The sequence below is a fragment of the Paramisgurnus dabryanus genome, chromosome 20 (assembly GCF_030506205.2).
Source record: "Paramisgurnus dabryanus chromosome 20, PD_genome_1.1, whole genome shotgun sequence".
Lineage (NCBI taxonomy): Eukaryota > Metazoa > Chordata > Actinopteri > Cypriniformes > Cobitidae > Paramisgurnus > Paramisgurnus dabryanus.
Genome location: NC_133356.1, coordinates 21,632,391 through 21,653,450, shown reverse-complemented (window position 1 = coordinate 21,653,450; position 21,060 = coordinate 21,632,391). Strand labels below are relative to the sequence as shown.

Genomic DNA, 21,060 nt, shown 5'->3' with positions numbered 1-21,060 from the left:
TTCATGATAAATAAATGTATTTCATAAAATGTCATAAAACTGGGGCCCCCCTTGGCACCATCTCCCGGCCCCCAGTTTGAAAACCACTGCCTTAGAACATGGCTAGTCAACTGGCGGTCCGTGGGCCAAATGCAGCCCCCAGTCATATTTATCCCACCCGCTGGTCATCTTTGTCTGATTTAAAATCAGAATGGTTACTTTTACCTTTCTACTGTACACGACAAATGACAGCCAATAAACCGGAAGGAGAGTCGGAAAGGGGTTGCGTCGGATGCCAACCCTCTGTGGGTGTGTAATTATTGATCCAATTTGAGCTTTGGATGCATAAAAAATTTACTTATTCAACTACACCGCATGTGACACGCCAACCGGAAGTGATGTATTTCAGTGTGTTCCAATTAAAATACTGTGTGCAAGGTGAAAATTATTAATCCATCGGTTAAATAGTCAGTAACACTTGAATTCTTAACAAAAAACAATTGATTACTGATAAGTTAATTATTAACCATAAATGTATTTGTAGATTAAAGGCTCTTGCGCTGAAATGAGGTTCTCTCCTATGGTGACACAGATTTGTGATTAAACTGAAATTTCATTATGACTTCCAATAGAGGGCGAACTCCGTCAGTCGTGTCTAAATGTAGTGTACAATAGAAAGGTGGATTAGCCTATATATCTTTAAAATATTAAAAAAGAAAACATGAAGTGCAGTTTTAGTCATTAGGAGAAGACTGGCTATATGTTGTGAATACTTGAAATGTAACAATTTATTAAATTTAAACCGTTGTAAACAAAAGAAGTTTAAGAGCTCTGCATTACAGTTTGTGCTATACAAAAATACATGTGTTAATTATTTACACTTGCACTTTTTGTGTGCAATTTTTATAGTTGAACTATTAACATTTGGTTTTGCAATGTTAAACTGCAATTTTTTTTAAATGTTCAAAAAAGAAAATATAAGTTTTCAGTAATTAAAAGGCAAAATACTGGATACAAGAAGTGTGCATCTTTTTTTGAAAATACATGTTTTTAAATATATAAACTATGACCAAAATAACATATATAATAATAGTAATTTTTATTATTATATAATAATAATAATAATTATATAATAATAATAATAATAATAATTATATAATAATAATAATAATAATTACAGAATAATAATAATAATTAATTAATAAATATATACATATATATATCCCCTACATGGAAGTCGCCATTTTGCGCCACAATGTTTCTACAGTAGCCCTTAACAGACAAACTGCTTTTCAAAGTGCATTTCATCACTATGTTGTCTCAGACGATGACATGTTTGTCCTGTGGCGGCTACTAGGGGTGTTACGATTAACCGTGCAAATGCGCGTTTTCTCAATTAATGAATTTTAATGAATTACGGTGAAATCCCAGCACATCCAAAAGCCAGGGGGCGCTCTCGTGCAGAAACACCCTTCGTGCCACAGAAGAAGTAGCATTACGAACCCTATTCCAGGAAATGTCTACAGAAATATTTATATCACTGTTCTTCAAATTATTTCAGGTATTTTCATGATAAAAAAATAATATTTTGAATGATTTTGTTTAACGAGTGTTATACTCCGCCTCATAATGATTTTAGATTGATAAGGACTTCCTACTGACCAAATGCCGTAGTACACGCACAAGCTGTGCATGAAACACAGAATCGCAGCCTTGCGATTCAGAATCGATTTCAGACGGACATTTTTAATGGGACACCCGATTAATCGTTAAATCCCTAGTGATTACCGTATCTTCTCTATACATTTCAAAAAGGAGGGGTGAGCTGTGGACTGAGCCATTGATTGTAGTTTACAGTCTCACCACTAGATGCCACAAAAAACCTACACAGTGGACCTGTGTTTAGAACCAGATAAAACATTTTAGGAACCTTTATTTTTAAAAGCATATGAAGATACTAACTTATATTTTTATATAGGTTTTATCTACTTAATATATGGTAATATTAGATCTTTTCTCAATTTTCAGATGGGTACTCTCGCCATTTAGTGTTAAAATGCAGCCAATCTATTAGAAATAATGAATCCTGTTGATGTCATATCCTAATTCCACACAACTCCTGTCGCTTTCCAGTAATCCTACCGGTGTGAAGTGAATCATACCCACGCATGCATAGTAATCTATAACATTTACAGAAAAAGTTGATGAAATATACGCATGTCATACTGAATCTTGCGTGGCATAGACTGATGACATAAGAGTGAGAGAGGAGGGATTACGAGTAAACGCTGCTCAGTTTATGACATTATGTGTTTGCAGTAAACAAGCATAATAAAGGTTTCTGTTTGAATGGATTAATAATCATTTTTCTGGAGTTGGTTAACTTACATCTGTGTGTGTGGGAGAAAGAGAGAAAGGGAGAGAGACCTTATCTGCGTGAGAGTATTCTCCAGTGTCAGCTCATCAGTTTTTCACCTCATTGGTGTGTATTTGCTCGTGTTCACTCGGGTGTGGCCTGATGCACTTGACAGCTGTGAGTTACCATGGCAACCGAGTGTGTGGTGTGTGTGTGTGTGCGCATTCCTCAGTATAGGGGCCTCAGTGAAGGTGTTTTACTGCTGCTGTTTCACCGGGACTCTGTCAGCTGTTGTGCAGCTGCTGCATGCGTTAGCAGGCCTGAAGCCATGTGCTTTTATCCATCTTTTCCTATATGACACATCACACTTCTATTTCCAAAGCCTTCTGACTAATCAAAGACATCCACACACCGTGCAGTACCCGTCAGGCCAGCGAATGTTACAGTGATCCTCTGGGTTCATATTCCTGTAATGAGTAACTGGAGACGAGGGGGAAATCGGCTTCTCTGGCCGGCCTCTTTGTTACCTGAGTTTCTCCAAATTATTAACACTGGGGCCTGGGAATTCAACCTAAAACATGCACAGTGTTTCCCGAAAGCATTAATATTGTAGATTTAAGAGATGCATTTGTGTATTTATAATACTTTTTTATATATAGCTTTGCAGTTAGCAAAACACGAGTCTAGTTTGAAAAATATATACTTCTTGTTGTTATTCCAAATATGTGCTATTTTCTGTATTGAAAATGAAAGATTTGAAAGTGTTGAATTGATAAAATTTCAGTTTCAGAAAGATATTGAAACCAAGTTTTATTATCTACAAGGGTGATCTCCCAATTTAAAACTTATCCGAAGTACCCTGGTAGCTCTCATGAGCCTGTAGCTCCAGTCATCACCTCACAGGCCCTAAGAGGGATTTTGGATTATCCTCTTTAGCTTTAGGGATTGAAATTGCAATGTGCTGTACAGCAGAAATCTTAATTCTGTATGGTAAATAGATTATTGAGCATGTGAAGCACTGACTGACATTCCAACTTAAGCGCTCGAAATAACTTATTTTTTTAAAAATGTCTCTAAAGAACCTGATCCCCTCCATCCTCCCTATTTTCCCTTAATCTTACTCAAATCCCAAATTTGGGGACATCTGGGCACTCATAACATAAATGCTGATGACCAGCCATGTCATTCTTTGCAACAGGGGCTATGTCCTGACTTTTTTAAATACATCCAATCACAAGTTGATTCGCAGGCTTGACTTCATAAGTTCGCCAGCCGTTTCTAGGGATTTATGTTGTCCTTTAATCATTTCTCCCGATCTTTTCCTAGTACTTTCAGTATACAACATGTGTGTAGGCATTCTCTGAAAGCTCCTCCTCTATTCACACACACACAAAAAAACTACGTTTTTTAAACTACCAATAAACAAGCAAATATACAAACTCCAAAAGTGCAAATGTGACCAACCAAGCCATCAGCAGCAGTGACAACCCAGGCATGTTTTCATAATTCATGGCAAAGGATAAGAAAGCAAACATGACTGCTGCAGAAAAACAAGGTGGGCTGTGGTTGTGCCGAGTTCAGTGGGAACAGAAGACCCTGAAGCCTTTGTCCAAACATGTCCACACCCTCCACCTTCTCCCTCACATGTACACACGCTTTAAAAAAAAAACATTTATTACTTTTCTTTTATTCTACATTTTTAGTCCAGGACTGAAATATGACCAGATACCAAAGAGGAACCGAGCAGAGCTGCTGCCACTGTTGTGCTTTGCAATCGATCTTTCCGACATGCTAGATTCCTCCCACGACCTGCAATGAGCCAGCATGAGCAGCCAGCGTGATTAGCATCATGGGACGGCCGTGCTCAGAAAAAAACCCATTGTGGAGCTTTCAGAGCATATGGCGTGTCCACCCACAGCAAGCTGGGGGAGAATGAAGACTGAGTTTAGTCAGATTTCTAATTGGGGTGCTTATGTGTATGTAGTTAATATGTGGATGTGGGTGGAGAGGGGCAGAAACGTTACACTTTATAAATAAATGATGAGCTGTTCTTCAACCCTGATTACTTCCACTTTTACCCCATCCCACCATGCATTCATGGAAAAATGTGACCCAGTTGTCCCAGTTGACTCACGAAGAGCCGGAAAGGTCTAGCGCAAGCACTCACTCTTTAGACCATTTTAAAATTAATTTGAAAGGTGAACATATTTCCAGTCAAGTTTGTTAAGCTTATAATGCTTGAGCTATCTTAACTGCCTGACAAATGATTAACTTTACTTCAAACTTAACCACCTACCCTGTTTTAATAACCAACAACAGTAAAGAATCCTAAAGGTCATTCCTACTTTGCCGTGTGCTGTCAGTTACACCCTAATGTGTAGGATTTCATATTTAAAAACTATAATCAAATAAGTTTCCCTTACTTAAATGAATATTTTTGAACAAAATGACTAATTTGTGCTTCTCAATATTACTTTTCATCCTGTTATGGTTGTTTTTTGTAATATCTTTCTTTTGTAATACTCATAATATATTTTAAAACTAAGTAACTAACAAAAAAACAGCTTCCTAACGACATCATCTCCCAGGAAGTGACATCCATGTTTTGGTGGGAAAGCAGCTGTGTAAACATCAGTGGGTGCTTCTGAATAATACAATCCTGTTTTCTTGCCCCTCCAACCTGTGACCCGGAAACCAATCGAGTTCAGTCATCTTGAAGGACATTTCAATTTTCTAATTGCACTATAAGGAGGCGAGGAGTGATGAGGCTTCCTGGGGATTTGCGAGTGAGGATACACAGGTGTATCCTTTTCTCGGATTATAAGGCTAGAAAAACTGGGAAAATAGGATATTTTTACTCTGTCACAACCCCCATTGCCTTCACTGTACTATGAATCCACCCTTACGGCATCATAAGGGGTGCTAAGAGGTGAGGAAAGGAATCCACAAATAAGAAATAAGAAGCACGTAGTATAAGCAATAAATTCAGTGATGTTGTGTGATATTAGCTGGCTTGTCTCACTTGTTAACATTCATTTCAGCTAACTCAGTCAACGCTACATTCCTCTGCATTTTTATCCTGTTCATTCTCATACTATCAAGTGAGTAAGTTACAATGCCTTTTAACACAGCATATTTCTGAAAGTTTGCACATATACCTTACATTATGAGCATATATAAGTTACAGAGTTTAAAAGAGAAATGACCCAGTAGTTCTCAAAAAATGACCCAATGGTTCTCCCTTGGGGGTCGGGAGATGGTGCCAGGGGCTCCAGTTTAACGACATTTTATAAAGTACATTAGTTTATCAAAAATTCTGTGTAATCAAACCTCAAAACGCAATCACACTACATTGTATAATTTAATATGTTTTGTTTAAAGGTGCAGTGTGTACATTTTAGCGACATCTAGTGGTGAGTTTGCAAATTGCAACCAATGGCTCAGTTCACTGCTCACCCCTCGCTTTTGAAATGCATAGAAAAGCTATGGTAGCCACCACCGGACTAACATGTCATCTTCGGAGACAACTAAGTTAAAAAAGTTTGTCCATTAAGGGCTTCTGTAGAAACATGGTGGCACAAAATGGCGACTTTCATGTAAGGAGACCCTCGGTGTATGTAGATAAAAACAGCTCATTCTAAGGTAATAAAAACATAACGGTTCATTATGTAAGGTCTTTATATACACCCCTGATAATAAAGTTTTTTATATTATTTTGCATTTCTGTCAAGAGATCCTTCTAAAAATTACACACTGCACCTTTAATTCAAATTCTGAGATTATTTTATGTCATGAATTGTCTTGTGGGAAGGTTCCGCGTTGGTTTTCATTTATACATTTGCGTCGTCGTCCACGCATAGACCACTAGTAGGCAGGCTACGGATAATCTACGGTATAGCTAAGGCGAAGAGCTTACGCACGACTATAAATTAGGCTTTAGAGTTCTTTACATGGTAATGACATATCGTGAGCCTCAAACACTATTGTCTCCTGTTTCTTATGTAAACCTTTTGCATGGAAAAGTAAACAGAAAAAGAGGCCAATTCCAATATGTCACTGACTGTAAAGTTACAGTCGCGATGTACGCCCCAACATTAATTACAATTTTATTACAATCCTCAAAACAAAGTTGTGACTGCTGAGTTAGGTGACTGCTTACAGTTACGTTTTGTAGGTCCAAAATAAACTTACCAATCAGAATTGTCCATTTTCAATCTCCAAACAATTGTTTATTGCTCAAAATCTGTATCTTGGTCTAATACAAGCTCGAACATATTAGGTCTGTTTGCTTTGAGGGCTACAAGCTACTAATTGACTGCCCAGCTACTGACTGACAGCCAATCAGAGCAGAGCTCAGCATTATTTATCAAATAAGGTGATAATAGACCATTTCTTTCTGAGGGCAAATCCTAGGGTTGTAAATGGGCATATAAAAATGTTTTTTGCACTAAATAAAGCCACATACATTCTATGTAGATATCAGAGAACAATTTAAAAGGGACATATCATAAAAATCTGACTTTTTCATGTTTTAGTGCTATTATTGGGTCCCCAGTGCTTCTATCAAACTAGAAAATGTGTAAAAGGACAACCCAGTAACTTAGTTTTGGTAAATCATTCTCTGCAAACATGTGGAAAAAATAGGTCATTGAAATTTGGCTCCCCTTGTGATGTCAGAAGAGGATAATATCACCCCTTAGTCTGCACTATCCAACCACGGCACTACCATTTAGTGCAAAGATCAGCTCATTTCCATGTTAAAGGACACCGAAAAGCGGTAAATTTTTGCTCACACCTACAAAGATGGCAATTTTAACATGTTATAATAAATTATCTATATGGTATTTTAAGCTAAAACGTCACATATGTACTGTGGGGACACCAAATATTTTATTTGACATCTTAAAAAAAGGCTTGTGAAATATCCCCTTTAACATTTAATGTATTCTTTGGCACCTTTAAAAGAAAAACTCAAACCTGTTAATCAGATATTCAGGGCTCCTGTTGTCACCTATATATTTTACAGTTGATTTCAAGACATTGTACAATTATTTCTATTGCAAAAAAATATTTACAAAAGAGAGTTCTGTTTAAACCAGCATTTAATACTCTTTTGAAGCACATTGATTTCCAAATGTATGCAGTCCGTTCAGTTTGTATAAAATATGTGAAAAAAGTCACCATCCATTCTCGACCCTCAACTCAGTCTCTTGGAGTTGTAAATGTACAGAAAGGATTTCCTGCATGCTTACAATCACAGAGAGGAAGTTTAATGATTTTCAGCATGTTTGTGACAATCAGTGTTGCACAGTGATCACAAACCCTATTGGGCTTCTCTCTTACGAACTACAACAGGAAGTACTGTAAATCAACACGGTGATACAATTGAAAGGTGTGTAGCAGACACCAATCTGGTCTTGAACATGCTTTACATGTGTGCTTGAATGCAGGAAGTGACCTTAACCGACAGGAAGCAGAATCTAGAAGTATTTCAGATGCATAAAATGGAAATTTAAGCTGAGTGGTTTTGTTAGAGAGAACTCTATGTGATCTCTGAAGACACCTTTAAAGGAATTTTTTTTAACCCGTTTTGAGTTTTTATATTGATTGTTTCCAACCTACTGTCAAATATTAATACATAATTGTAAACGAAACAAAAATCAAGATAATCTGGCCTGATAGGAATGCAAGTAACTAATCTTCCAGTCCACAGACACATGGTTACGTGGTACAGTTTAGAGCCAAAATGTCAAGGTGCAGAAGAGGTGGAATATGATAAACAAAACCCCAAACTCTTTGCTATTCCTCTTTTTTATAACAATAACCCATCTACCATTATAAACGGTAAGACGTTAAATAGCAATGTAAATAGGAACACCACGTCATATAAATGATTCCAGATACCCTAAAAACAGGAAGTGGGGAGGTGAAGAAGTTAAAACTCGCTCCTTTCCAACAAGTGATCATTATCTGCTCTGGGTCAGCAGCCTCTACAATTATCCAAAATCTGTTTGTAATTTAAAAAAAACTCTGTTGGGTCCCGCCTCCACATTTCTCACTGAAAGATTCCCTTATCTTTCATTACACAGAGATAGACAGGTTTTTAAATGCTTAAGTTGGAAGAGATTCAAAAGAGCTTCGTATTTCGAAAGCCATCGTATTACGAAAAAATGCCAGAACTTTTAACTGGAAAAAAAAATCTGAAAACTATCAAGAATAAAATGAGTGAGTTATCGGAGATAAACCAGAGATGTACATGAGACAGCGGTGGAAGGTTAACTTGTGACATAAGGTTTAGTGGAAGATTGCCCATACAGTCCATAGAAGTCAGGGTGCCTGTGGCTTTGTGAGGCGTCGATCCAGTCGTGCATGGAGAGGCCCTGAAGGGGCTGGGACATTGAAGGAGTGGAAGGCAGGGGGTGGGAGTACTCCTGTGTCCAAGGGAAAGATCCAGAGCGTGGGTACGGAGGATGGCCTCGGTGGTTTGATATGGAGGGTACGCCAGAGCAGTAGCAATTGTCCATCGTGCACATGAGAATTTTGCGACCGCCGTATTGTGGCAGCATGGCCTGCTGGGAAGAGCTGGCATTGGGGTAGTCAGCCGGTGTAAAGACGGAGCTGGAATGATGGACTGACTGTGCTCCACTGCTACTGCTGAGGCCTACGATGTGCTGGGTGGAGCTACAGGGAGCCATGGGCGGCTGGGAGGTTGACCCATCCGCTGAGCTGGAACCTTGACCCAGGAACTGTTGTTTGCTCATGGGGCCTGACGAGGACTCCAGCAAGCTGGTGCTGCTTTCGGGGAAGGCCGTGGAGTGTTTGCGTTTCTCACCCCCGGAGTTATTCACACTGGAGGGGTGGACAGAAACGCTCTGGAGGAAGTGCGCAGGGGTAGTTAATGGTGCTGGAAACAAGGAAACAAGCACAGATAAAGTGTTTTTCTTGTGCACAAAATTATTTGTGACCCTGTCTGTTTCAATCTAGTTATGAGATTTGGAGTGTCAAGTTTATTTTACTTACGGGCAGTTTCCCAGACAGGGTTTAGATTAATCCAGGACTAGGCTTTAGTTATATTAGGACATTTAAGTAGTTTTTACAAACATACCACACAAAAACATGCACTGTTGTGCATCTTAAAGGACTAGTCCATTTTCTTAAAAAAAAAAAAAAAAAAAACAGTTAATTCACTCACCACCATGTCATCCAAAAGGTTGATGTCTTTCTTTGTTCAGTCGAGAAGAAATTATGTTTTTTGAGGAAAACATTCGAGGATTTTTCACATTTTAATGGACTTTAATGGACCCCAACACTTAACAGTTTTAATGCAGTTTAAAATTGCAGTTTCAAAGGACTCTAAACGATCTCAAACAAGGCATAAAGGTCTTATCTAGCGAAACGATTGTCATTTTTGGCAAGAAAAATTAAAAATATGCACTTTTAAACCAAAACTTCTCATCTTCCTTCCGTCTTGTGACGAGCCAGCACGACCTCACGTAATACGTCATCACGTCAAGAGGTCATGGATGACGTATCGAAACTACATCCCAGTGTTTACAAGTGCGAAGAAAGAGAACCGTTCTGACATTGTTGTATGTCTTTGTGTCAGTTTATTGTTTAAAATGGTCCGCAAATGTGCGTTTCATATATGTAACACGTGACCTTTCCACGGCATTACGCAATTATGTGAGGTCACGCTGGCGTGTAACAGGACCGGAGGAAGTAGAGAAGTTGTGGTTTAAAAGTGCATATTTTTTATTTTTCTTGTCAAAAATGACAATCGTTTCTCTAGATAAGACCCTTATGGCTCGTTTGGGATCGTTTAGTGAAACTGTGTTAAAACTGCATTAAAACTGTTAAGTGTTGGGGTCCATTAAAGTTCATTAAAATGAGAAAAATCCTGGAATGTTTTCTTCAAAAAACATAATTTCTTCTCGACTGAACAAAGAAAGAAATCAACATTTTGGATGACATGATGGTGAGTAAATTATCTGGATTTAAAAAAAAAATGGACTAACCCTTTAAGAAAAAACATTTGCTTGGATATATGTTGAGATATTTTTTTTATTTTCAAATTAAGGCTGTTCAAACATGCATTTTAGTCTGGGATTAGGATAAGCCCTGTCCAGGAAACCATGGCTTTATTAAAGTAAATGTGAAGGTTTTTTTTGCATATTGATTACTATTTGCCAAACTACTGTAGGGTTACAACTATGGATACTGTAGCAAAACCATGGTTTAACTAGTAACTGTATATTTTATTTGTATTGTATTGTATTTAAGGGTCCCAACACAGCATCATTTGTGCATTATAAAAAATAAAACTGAAAAATGTATTTCCTCTACCTTGACTACATGTTGGCACTGTAAATAGACAAAAATTTTCAAGTAAGTGACAGATGAATTTATGCCAAACTAATGTAGCTTTTGATCGGTCACACCAACTAATAATATGGAAACATTTTTCCTTCTCCTTTAGAAACTGACAGCCATATTTATTGCGCTTACATAACTATGTACAATTTAATGGGAAGTTGCATTACATTATTTTCATTAAGCTTCAGTTTTAACACAACTGACTTGCGACTCATTTTGGTTGCGACTTCCCGGCAGAGAAACACTTTGACTTACCTTCCAGTAATTTTCTCAAGTTCTTCTCTTTTTTTGAAACTTCAGAGAGGAACATTTTGGAATTGAGATGGCCCACTTTGTAAGGAGGAAGAACAATCCCCGAGCATGACTGTGATCTGCACAAATAACCAGATTGTATCCATAAACATGGTTTAGTATTAGATTTATACAGCTTTCCAGAGCAACAGCACTTTGACTGATAAATGACTTACCTATCCATTAGGATTTTCACTGGTTTTGTGTTCTGTAATGCAAAACAAAACAGAATATTAATCTCTCTGCAGTGTACAAGATAGCTCTTACTACCTTTTTGTCTGTAAGCACAGAGTAATCTACAAGAGAAGATCTGCCGATATTAGCCACACATAGAAGAGGAGCATTTCTCACAGCAGGCACGGTCACATTCACACTAACCACATTTATGGGGGAGCACAGGGGGATTTTTGGGGAATTTATGGACGTATCGGGTGCTAGCTCACCTTCATAATGTTAATATTCTCTGCCTTGTCAAACACGACTTGTACAGAGCTGAGAAGTTTCTTGGCTTCCTGACATCGTTCATTGAGGTGCAGAGTTTGTGTTGAATTTTCCTGGCAGTATTTCGAGTGGGCTTTATCCAGAACCTCTAGAGTCCTAGCCAGGTCGTCTTCTAAAAGCTGATGCATTTTGTGATACTGCACACGCACCTCCTCCTTCAGCTGCTGGACCTTATCCTGTACAACAAACATGTGATCATAAACACCAGGCCTCTTAAAGAAACAATGTGCATTTTAAGACGGAGAAGTGTTTGTACTCTCTGCCACTGAACAGAGGATTGTTGAAAAGCTCAGGCTGTGAGTTTTTACAAGGCCATCTGGAACCACGCACCATTTGTAAAAGCTTGTGTATGGAGGTTTTGGTCATACTGTAGATATAACACTTGGCAAGCAAGCATGAGCATCTGGCATTGTCATCTTTGTTCACAAACAAACATCCTGAAGTAAAATGTATTAAGTATGTATGTATGTATGTATGTGTCTACATGCAGTATCCACTTTCTTCTTGCAACGTCCCAGCAAGCAGTTTTGGGTTTAAAGAGCACCTATTTCATTGCTAAAATGTTTATGCGTAAAAACATACCGTATGTTTTTGTAGCTCCAGATTTCACTCTCTTTCTGAAACGCACGGATTTGAAAAGCTCTGTGTCCCTGATTGGCCATCTTATCTGTACGTTGTGATCGGTCTGAATACCTCTGAGGTCAGCCGGAAATGTGTCGCTCTTTACCATGTTTGAAAGATTCGGTTGTTAACAGGAAGCGGGATGAATTATGATAATGTCGGTCTTGTCAACATCACCAATCCCAGGAAGTAAACTGTTGCCTACAATCCGTGCTTTTGTTGTAGTCCAAGAAAAGAGATTTACATTGGAGACAATATCCCGCTTCATCGTTTAGTTTGGGGTTTGTACCTTTTGCATATTGTTAATATGTACAAACACACACTTACACACCAAAGGAAATGTAAAAATATGAATCGGACAATAGGTGCTCTTTAAAAGACGTCTAATAGCCGTCCAAACACAGCCCAGATGTCTAGGCCAGGGGTTTTCAAACTGGGGGCAGTGAGATGGTGCCAGGGGGGCCCCAGTTTTATGACATTTTATAAAATACATTAATTTATCATGAATTCTGTGTAATCAAACCTCAAAAATAATAAGCCAACTAACCAACAGCACTACTAGGTATCATTTTATATGTTTTGTTTAATTAAAATATTACATTTTAAAATTATTTTGTCATAAATTTTCTTTCAGGGGCCGCGAAAATTTTTACTGTAGACAAGGGGGGCCGCAGACTGAAAAAGTTTGGGAACCACTGGTCTAGGCTAAAACAAGGCATTTACGCTGTCTGTGAAAATTGTATAGATGTCTGACCATAGCCCAAAAATAAATTAAAATAAAAAATGATTGCACGAAGCCAAACACCTTGTAATCACTGTTGCTTACATGAATATCTCAAAGTTATTTTGGCAAAAACGACATGCAACCAAATTCAAAGTTATTTTGGCTAGAAGTGGGTTACTCATAGCTGGACTATATCAAGTCTAGTTAACCTAGACAGTGAAATGACGGTTATTGCTTGCTGGGATGCATCACACCTACATTATGCAGTTTTAAAGTACATACTTTTGCAAAACATGACTATAAAGCATATGTTCTGAAATTGATCTATATATATTACTTTCACTGTTACTGTTGTATTTTGTTTGTTTGGTACCTAATATACTTTAAAGTGTTACTATAGAAATTTCTGTAAATAAATAAAAAAATAAATAAACATTTAATATTTTATTGGTATTTTCTCGTTAATACTTAATGTTCACCATAGGATGACTGTGTGCAGCAGCCTAATCCTTTTTGCTATTTGCTACTCATTTCTATTTTTATATAAATAATACATGCATTTTTTTACATGGACACCAGGGAGAGCAGCAAACATTTTATGAAATCTAATGAGCATGCAAACAATAAAGAATAAGGCTGGACAATAAAAAATGCACCAGACCTCTCCATCATTTTTTTATTTTGTAGTAAAACATTTATTTCCAATTGTCCAAAAATACAGCTGAAGAGAAGGAGAATAGATTTATGCAAGGTTTTGCCACAGACCCGTTCCAAATTCATACCAAAAAAAGCCTCTTACATATTCATTAGCTGGAGCAGAGGGTGGTGGCAGACAGAAAGAGGGAGAGAAAGAGAGATATGTGCATGTATATGAATGTGTGCTTACCTCCACCAGTAGTTTGTCAGACTCTAACTTATACAGCTGCTCCTCTATGTCTTTTACTCGATCATCAATACGATCCTGCTGCTTCATTAACATATGCTGCAAAAAGACAAAACAGATAAAACGGATGAATCAAACCTTTTGTTCCCCCACAGATCTAAGATCCGTCAAACCCAAGTACACAGAACGATTCGGGGACTGGAACCCATCTGAACTGTAATATTTTTAGTAAAACCATGACAAGCAAAAAGCCAAGCCTCAAAGATCAGCCGCACAAACCCAAAACTACACACTTTCCATCTACCCTACACTACGACCCCAAATGCCCCGCAGGCTGCCTCTGCATCTCTATGACAACCGTTTCCAAAAACCTTATTACTGCAAATGAGAGAAACAAAACATGTGAGCAATGAGACTAATTCATCAGAATCACTCACATGCACACACACACATTTGCCATCTCATGCCTGCTATTGGGTGTCTGGACAGGTTTTAAATTGGATTCGGAGGAAGCCACTAACCCCACAGCTCCCCCATCCCCCAGCCAAATCAAAGCCTGACAGTGTGCTTGAGCTTTTATAATCCCCTTTATTCTCTCAATGCCTACAAAAATCACTGCACCCGACCACAGGATGCTAAAAAACAAGCCTGTTCGGTTTTAATCACATAAATGTCCCATAGGTCGATTGCGAATAGAGAATGTAGCTGTCATGACAATAATAAAGCGCATTGTGTATGCACACTAATAAGTGTGGAAATGTGAAGCTGAGTAGGGAGAGGGGGCAAGGCGTTCTCGCAGTCTCTCATTTTGCTCACTATCTTTCTCTTTGTTTGTGCCGTCGTCTTCCAGAATCAATGACAGATTGTCATGTTGTCCCAGCACAGCGACTGGCATGTGCATGGGAGTGCTGCAGGGTCGCTGCTTTTAGAGGCCACATGAGAGAAGATGCATTCTTCAGTCCTCCGGCAACCAGGAACCTCAAGAAACAAACCTCCGTCTCTACAGTCAGCAGCGGCCACCCATCACCATGAAAAACACTGTGACACCAATAGAGCTTAAGAGTCGGGTTCAGGAAGTGAATGTCCCATTTGTTTTGAGCTGTAGATGTTTAACTATAACAGATAAAGCTTTCAAGACAAACGAACTGTGAGCTCAGACAGAGGTTGGTGGATAAAGGCACATCACTGTGCAAAAAGTTTTAGGCCACCATTACATTAGATGCTTTTGCAATAGTATAGTTCTTTCTCTTTATCAGAATATAACTAGAAAAGACCAAAAATGTGTGTGCAGTATTAAACAACAGAATAAAATTATAAGGTAAAGTGTGTATTTAGTATTTAGTGTGTGTGATCTCCCCTTACACTTAAGCAATAGCAGGAACCTGCAGACGTTCTTAAACCTACATGAAATTAAATCCTTATTTCTAATCTAATGACTTCAGTCTCCTTAAAAGAGTTCAAGATGTTTTTAGTGCCAAGAAAGGCAGGATTGGCAGGTTTTCACAACAAAACCTGCCCAGTTGCTACTCACAACTAGTCCAGTCGCGTTTCAAAGGGGTGCCCTCCGGTAAAAATCATAAAATCTGCGTTTTTGACAGGCATCATCTGCTAAAATTCGCATTACGGGTCTAAATATCACGTTATTGGGGTCGCTTCAACCGCCGTGAAAATGAATATGAAATACAGCCTGTGGCAGTTGTCAAAGGATTACTCCATCCTGATAATTTACTCACTCCCATGTCATCCAAAATGTTGATGTCTTTCTTTGTTCAGTCGAGATGAAATTAAGGAAAACATTCCAGGATTGTACTCAATTTAATAGACTTTATTGGACCGCAACAGTTTACGGTTTAAATGCAGTTTAAAATTGCAGTTTCAACGCAGCTTCAAAGAGCTCTAAACCAGGGGTGGGGAACCCTGGGTCCTGGAGGGCCACCATTTCATTTTCGAGTAATCCTGAAGACTTTAATTTGATTTTTCAGGTGTGTTTGATTAGGGTTGGAACTAAACTCTGCAGGACAGTGGCACTCCAGGACCCATTGTTCCCCACCCCTGCTCTAAACGATCCCAAACAAGGCATAAGAGTCTTAACTAGCAAAATGATTGTAATTTTCGAGTTAAGAAAAATAAAAATATGTACTTTTAAAGCACAACTTCTTGTCTTGCACCAGCTGTGTGATGCGCCAACGTGACCTCACATGTGTCATCATGTCAAAAGGTCACACATGACGTATGCAAAACTACCGCCCCAGTTTTTACAAGTGTGGAGAAAGTGAACCGTTCTGACGTTGTTGTATGTGAAATGATACTAATTAATCTCTTTGTGATTCCGCAATCTGCGTTTCACATATGTAACGTGTGACCTTTCGACGTGTTTACGCAATTATGTGAGGTCCCACGAGGGTGTCACATGGCTGGCGCAAGACGAGAAGTTGTCGTTTAAAAGTGCACTTTTTTTTTCTTGACAAAATTGCAAGGTAAGCCCCTTATGCCTTGTACAGGATCGTTTAGAGCCCTTTGATGCTGCGTTGAAACTGCAATTTTAAACTCCATTGAAACTGTAACTGTTGGGGTCCAATAAAGTCTATTAAATTGAGGAAAATCCTGGAATGTTGTTCTCAAAAAACTAATATCTTCTCGACCGAACAAAGGAAGACATAACTACTTTGGATGACATGGGGGTGAGTAAATTTAGATTTTTTTTTAAGAAAGTGGAGTAATCCTTTAAACATTTAACAGTGTTAAGGTATACCAACTTGGCAACCCTGATGAGAGATCACTGAAGCACGGACTTGTTTTACTTGTACGCGCAGTCGCGCACAGTCGAACACACAGCCATTCAAAGCATATTTTACTTTTTTTAACTATGCAGACACATGCACTTCGCGACAAAATGCAATGCATCTCCTGGGCTTCATACTACATTCTCCTGTATGCGTATACGCACATGTAAAGGGGATCGCACAGCGCCGTGTCGCGTCTAGGACAACTCTGAGGTATTGTAAACGGAAGTGCACATTAAATAGCGCGAGCTTCGTCAGATAGTATCTACTTCAAAATGCAAAATATACGTTAGCAGCCAATGTTAATCGTTAATGATTTGGGACAAATATGATGTTATTTAATGTTAAACTATGTGAGTGGCGCTGTGTGGCGCAACAGGGATTTGAGCAACTTCCTGAATCACAGCTGGGCGGCGCGGACAGGCGCCACCTGGCGGCGCCGGTGTGCGTGTACTCATAGAAAACAATGTGTTCCCTTTTTTTAGAACGGCGCGGCGCTGTGCGGCGCTGAGCTGCACGGCCGGTGTGCGATCCCCTTGAGTCTGCTTAAATACTGACTTTTGCCAAAAGAATCCATTTTGTTCTAAAAGTTTTGTTTTTTATTCTGTCTACACATTTACTTCCTCTGCTTCTGTCTTTTATAAAAAGAGCAGAAAATATACAAACAATGAAAGAGTGCCTCTGGGATGACGTATTTTTGTAGGCCATGGAAGTAAGTGTGACACTGGTTCCCTCGCAAAAAGGCCATTCATTTTTCCCATAGACTTTTGGATTATGGCAAAAAATAAGCTCTGTGTTTAACAAAAGTTTTGTCCAACAAGTTAGTCTTCACAGATGAACACAACTTTGAAGACAAAATGAAGAGTTTGGTTCCAAAACGCAATAAACGCCATTTTTGAAAAAAATGAGTTACTGCCAGAATCAGTATTATATCAGGTCAGTATTAAAAAGTAAATTCTTAATTTTACGCAAAATCCAATATACGCTGTGTTATTCTGTCATCTTTTCTCCCTTTTTTCCCAAAATGCAATAAACGCCACTCCCCTTTTTCTACAGAATGCCATAAATCCACTCCACAGATTGCAGCGCACCATTCACGCAATGTAAACAAACAATGGCGGCGCGCTGAGTACACAGAATCCTAGTTTTCCTCATCTACTATGTACTTCGTGATCAACAAACAAACAAAAACAAAATATTACTTTAATAGCATTGATAAACCTGTGATGGTTTTCTGTAACGGGAAAGAAACGTAAGCCATCAACATCTAATAATTTACGCAAGAGGCACTCGGGTGCTTGTTTGTCCGGGCCGACAGCATCAAGTTTCTGTCATGATAACACATTGACCCCAGGGGATCTTATGAAAAACTTTCCATAATTTTACTCAAAGTCAACGAAAATCGAGCAGGACCAAAACATTTTACAGCTGATTGCTGTGAAAAACGTTAAGCGACGACGTCAAGTATAACCGCAGCAATGACAGTGTTCTTAATATGACAAAGTAAGTGTTTTGATTAATGACATTAATGTTTATTTTTTGAATTGGTGTGTACAACTATTCAACTAAATGAATATAACATGGCAAAGATGAATGCACATTTAAATAGGCTATTGATTCAACAGATTTATAGCATTTTGTATAAAAACTTGTCATGGATTTATTGCATTTTGTGGAAAAAATAATCTGTTTTTATAATAAATCTTTGAAAATCAAGTTATGGATTTGAATTTTTTATGTTTTTATAACCTAAAGATGCTATGTGAAAGTTTGTAACAGAAAATAGTGGTTTTCATCTTGTCACTTTCTTGGTATAGAAAACACGTTTTTACCAAAATTTGTCAAAATGGATTTATTGCGTTTTGGAACCAAACTCTTCAAATTCAGCATATTTCTAGTAAATGCATTTACACTTCAAAATTTATAAAAATTTGTATTCGTCTGTCAGCTTTTTAGCTGTAGAACCAGTGTAGCGCTAACTTCCGGGCTAAAACAACAAAGCTGGTGGTTGCTTAAGACTTTTGCACAATACAATAAATGCTTCTATAGAAGGTAAGTCACAGAGATCAAATCATTTATATGTTTTTAATAGTATTAGATCATCTATTTCTTATAGAAATAGAGAAATACTGTATTACCCAATCCCAAAGCAAGAGTCAGCCATCAAAGTCTGATGCTGTTACAATAAAAACTAGAATCACTCTGACTCAACAGCTACGGTAAAACACAGTGAATGATGTCATTGTCGCTCTCAATCAACTTCTGGTTTGTTCAGAACTCTTATTATTTTTAGATCTCTGTACCTGAATAAATAAATAGCAAAACACCTGGAAACTTTTACATTTATGAATTTTGCAGAAGCTTTTACCCAAAAGCCACAGCTGCTGGAAAAAGTGATCGGTCAGTGAAGTGCTCTTTATACCCACTCATCAGTATCTTTATTTCAAAATGATGATTACGTAAATGAATTTTGTGAAATCACACATCAGCTGTTTTTTTCATGGGATTGAAGCATGTGGTAGGAGTGTGGGGAAGGCTTTATTTATTCTGTAATACAAATGGCCTAATGTGTGTGATTTCTAAAACATGATGCAGGAATCTGATGCATTTAATAAAAATATATACTTCTTAAAATATATACACCCGTTCATTTTATTGACCAAACATTCACCTGAATAACTGAATGAATAGACATTTTAATTTAGTATTATCAACAGAAGAAAATGCTCTCATCTCATAGACTGGCATTTTAAACCATGCACAACAATGGTATCGGATTTAGTCATTGATAACTCACAGTTAAACGGATACAGGAAACCGTATATCTTCAGCTCAACAATGGCCAGAGTCTTTAGAAAGATACTAGCAAGAACTTACAGAAAACTATTGCACTCTTGGTGCCATGAAGCACATCAAATGAATATGTTAAAAATATTTTACAATTATTGGTATACAGATAAATGCATTCATTTACTATACATCTGCATGACAGCTTCACTTTTCATAACACACAGATGTGCAGATCCTCTCTTTTTATTCTGAGCAAAGACGTCTTATGAATCTACAGAATCTTCCACGGACAATTAAACGTCTCTGTGATAAAAATAAGCAAGTCAATTGCCGTGATGCAAAGCCTGATAATGGGCTTGTCGACAACTTTTGAGGTGAAGTAGATTCAAGCTCAATCTGAGACCAGAACAATCTGGTTTCGGTGGGGCGGTGTGAGGGGCGTGTGTGAATTTCACAGCTAAATGCTGGATAGAGTTGATTTATTTCTGCCTACGTATACTTTGAGCAAAAAACAAAAGGTCAGGCATCCTTGCAGTTATGTGTGAAATGTGTGAACTGCAAGCATAGTGATAAATGCGGTTCACTTATGAATTGAAAACCTTACACGCTCCTCACAGTATTCATTCATAACCACAGATGAAAAATTTCAATCATTTACTAATGAATGGTGCATGATTTCCTAAAACGCATGCAAGCATAGATCTGTTTGAAAATCTGCAGTATAGATTCATTTCACATAACTCAGTTAAACTAAACCCTATAGTGTAAAGTTCAATAATGTCTAAAAACGTCTGAGTGGCTTTGATTTATGAGGCCCATATGATTTCTGTGAAGACGCTCTTTTAACTGCGAATGAATACAAACTCTATACAGTAACATTTATGCAATGAATTGCTGAGGACATTTTTATACTGAGAAGTAACATCCTTTCTCTATAGATACCACCAGTTCAATTACATGATACGTGTTAAATAAATAAAAAATTAACCAAAGAGATCGGTTCGTCCTAGTGGGAGCATTAAAATGACTGCATACAGCGATATGAAGCAATGCATCATGTTACCATACAAACTGCCCCCACACAGTCCTGTTGTGCATTCATCTGCAGCGGCTTTGTCCAGCTGAACTGCCATCACAAAGGACAGCGAAATGCATTGATGATAAGGCTGCATGTGACAGCGTGAGCTTTCATACTTCTTGCACCCTCCTTTTCCATATTAGACTTTATGCAATGCTCTTCACCCAGGGTTTGCTTTTGCAGTGTACTTTCCTGACACTTTTTAAGTGATTACAGGCATTTATGTGATCCTATGCAGAAGCAGCATGTCGCTGGCCACGATGAAGGGCCCCTAAAAATCAGTGAATAATGTCCCTTTTATAAATAATATGACTGTGATTCCAAGCGTCTGAAGTCATGCAGCTATACCGAACATTTCTCAAGGCCGTCTGCAGGAGTCATCTAACGCTGTCTGGACTTGCCTGTGTGCTGTGGTGTGATAAGAATGCCCTCTCAAATTATTCAGTGACACCACAATCAATTTAAGTCTCTGTAAAGCCAAATCTCCAGGACAATTATGATCCAGTCCAACTGCAAGCATGACTAAACTTTACTTTAAAAAAAAAAATGCATTTGATGGTAAAACTTATTTTATGGATGGTGAAAGTGAGTATGGCCCATAAGAATAAACAAATTTATTCAAGCAGATACACAAAGCCTGCCCTATTTTAAATACTTATGCACTATTCTAGGGCATTTTAA

The 21,060-nt window shown here is 38.1% G+C and overlaps 1 protein-coding gene across 1 annotated transcript in view; it reads right to left on the bottom strand.

The window, feature by feature from the left end:
* Positions 1-7,419: 7,419 nt before the first annotated feature.
* trim8a (tripartite motif containing 8a) overlaps positions 7,420-21,060 on the bottom strand; it is a 29,952-nt gene continuing 16,311 nt past the window's right edge. The window contains exons 2-6 of the mRNA XM_065297019.2: positions 13,732-13,827; positions 11,443-11,676; positions 11,176-11,207; positions 10,964-11,079; positions 7,420-9,239 (exon numbers count right to left, since the gene is read on the bottom strand). Coding sequence (XP_065153091.1) covers positions 8,611-9,239; positions 10,964-11,079; positions 11,176-11,207; positions 11,443-11,676; positions 13,732-13,827 — 1,107 coding nt within the window. The 3' untranslated portion in view covers positions 7,420-8,610. The remainder of the gene's footprint in view (positions 9,240-10,963; positions 11,080-11,175; positions 11,208-11,442; positions 11,677-13,731; positions 13,828-21,060) is intronic.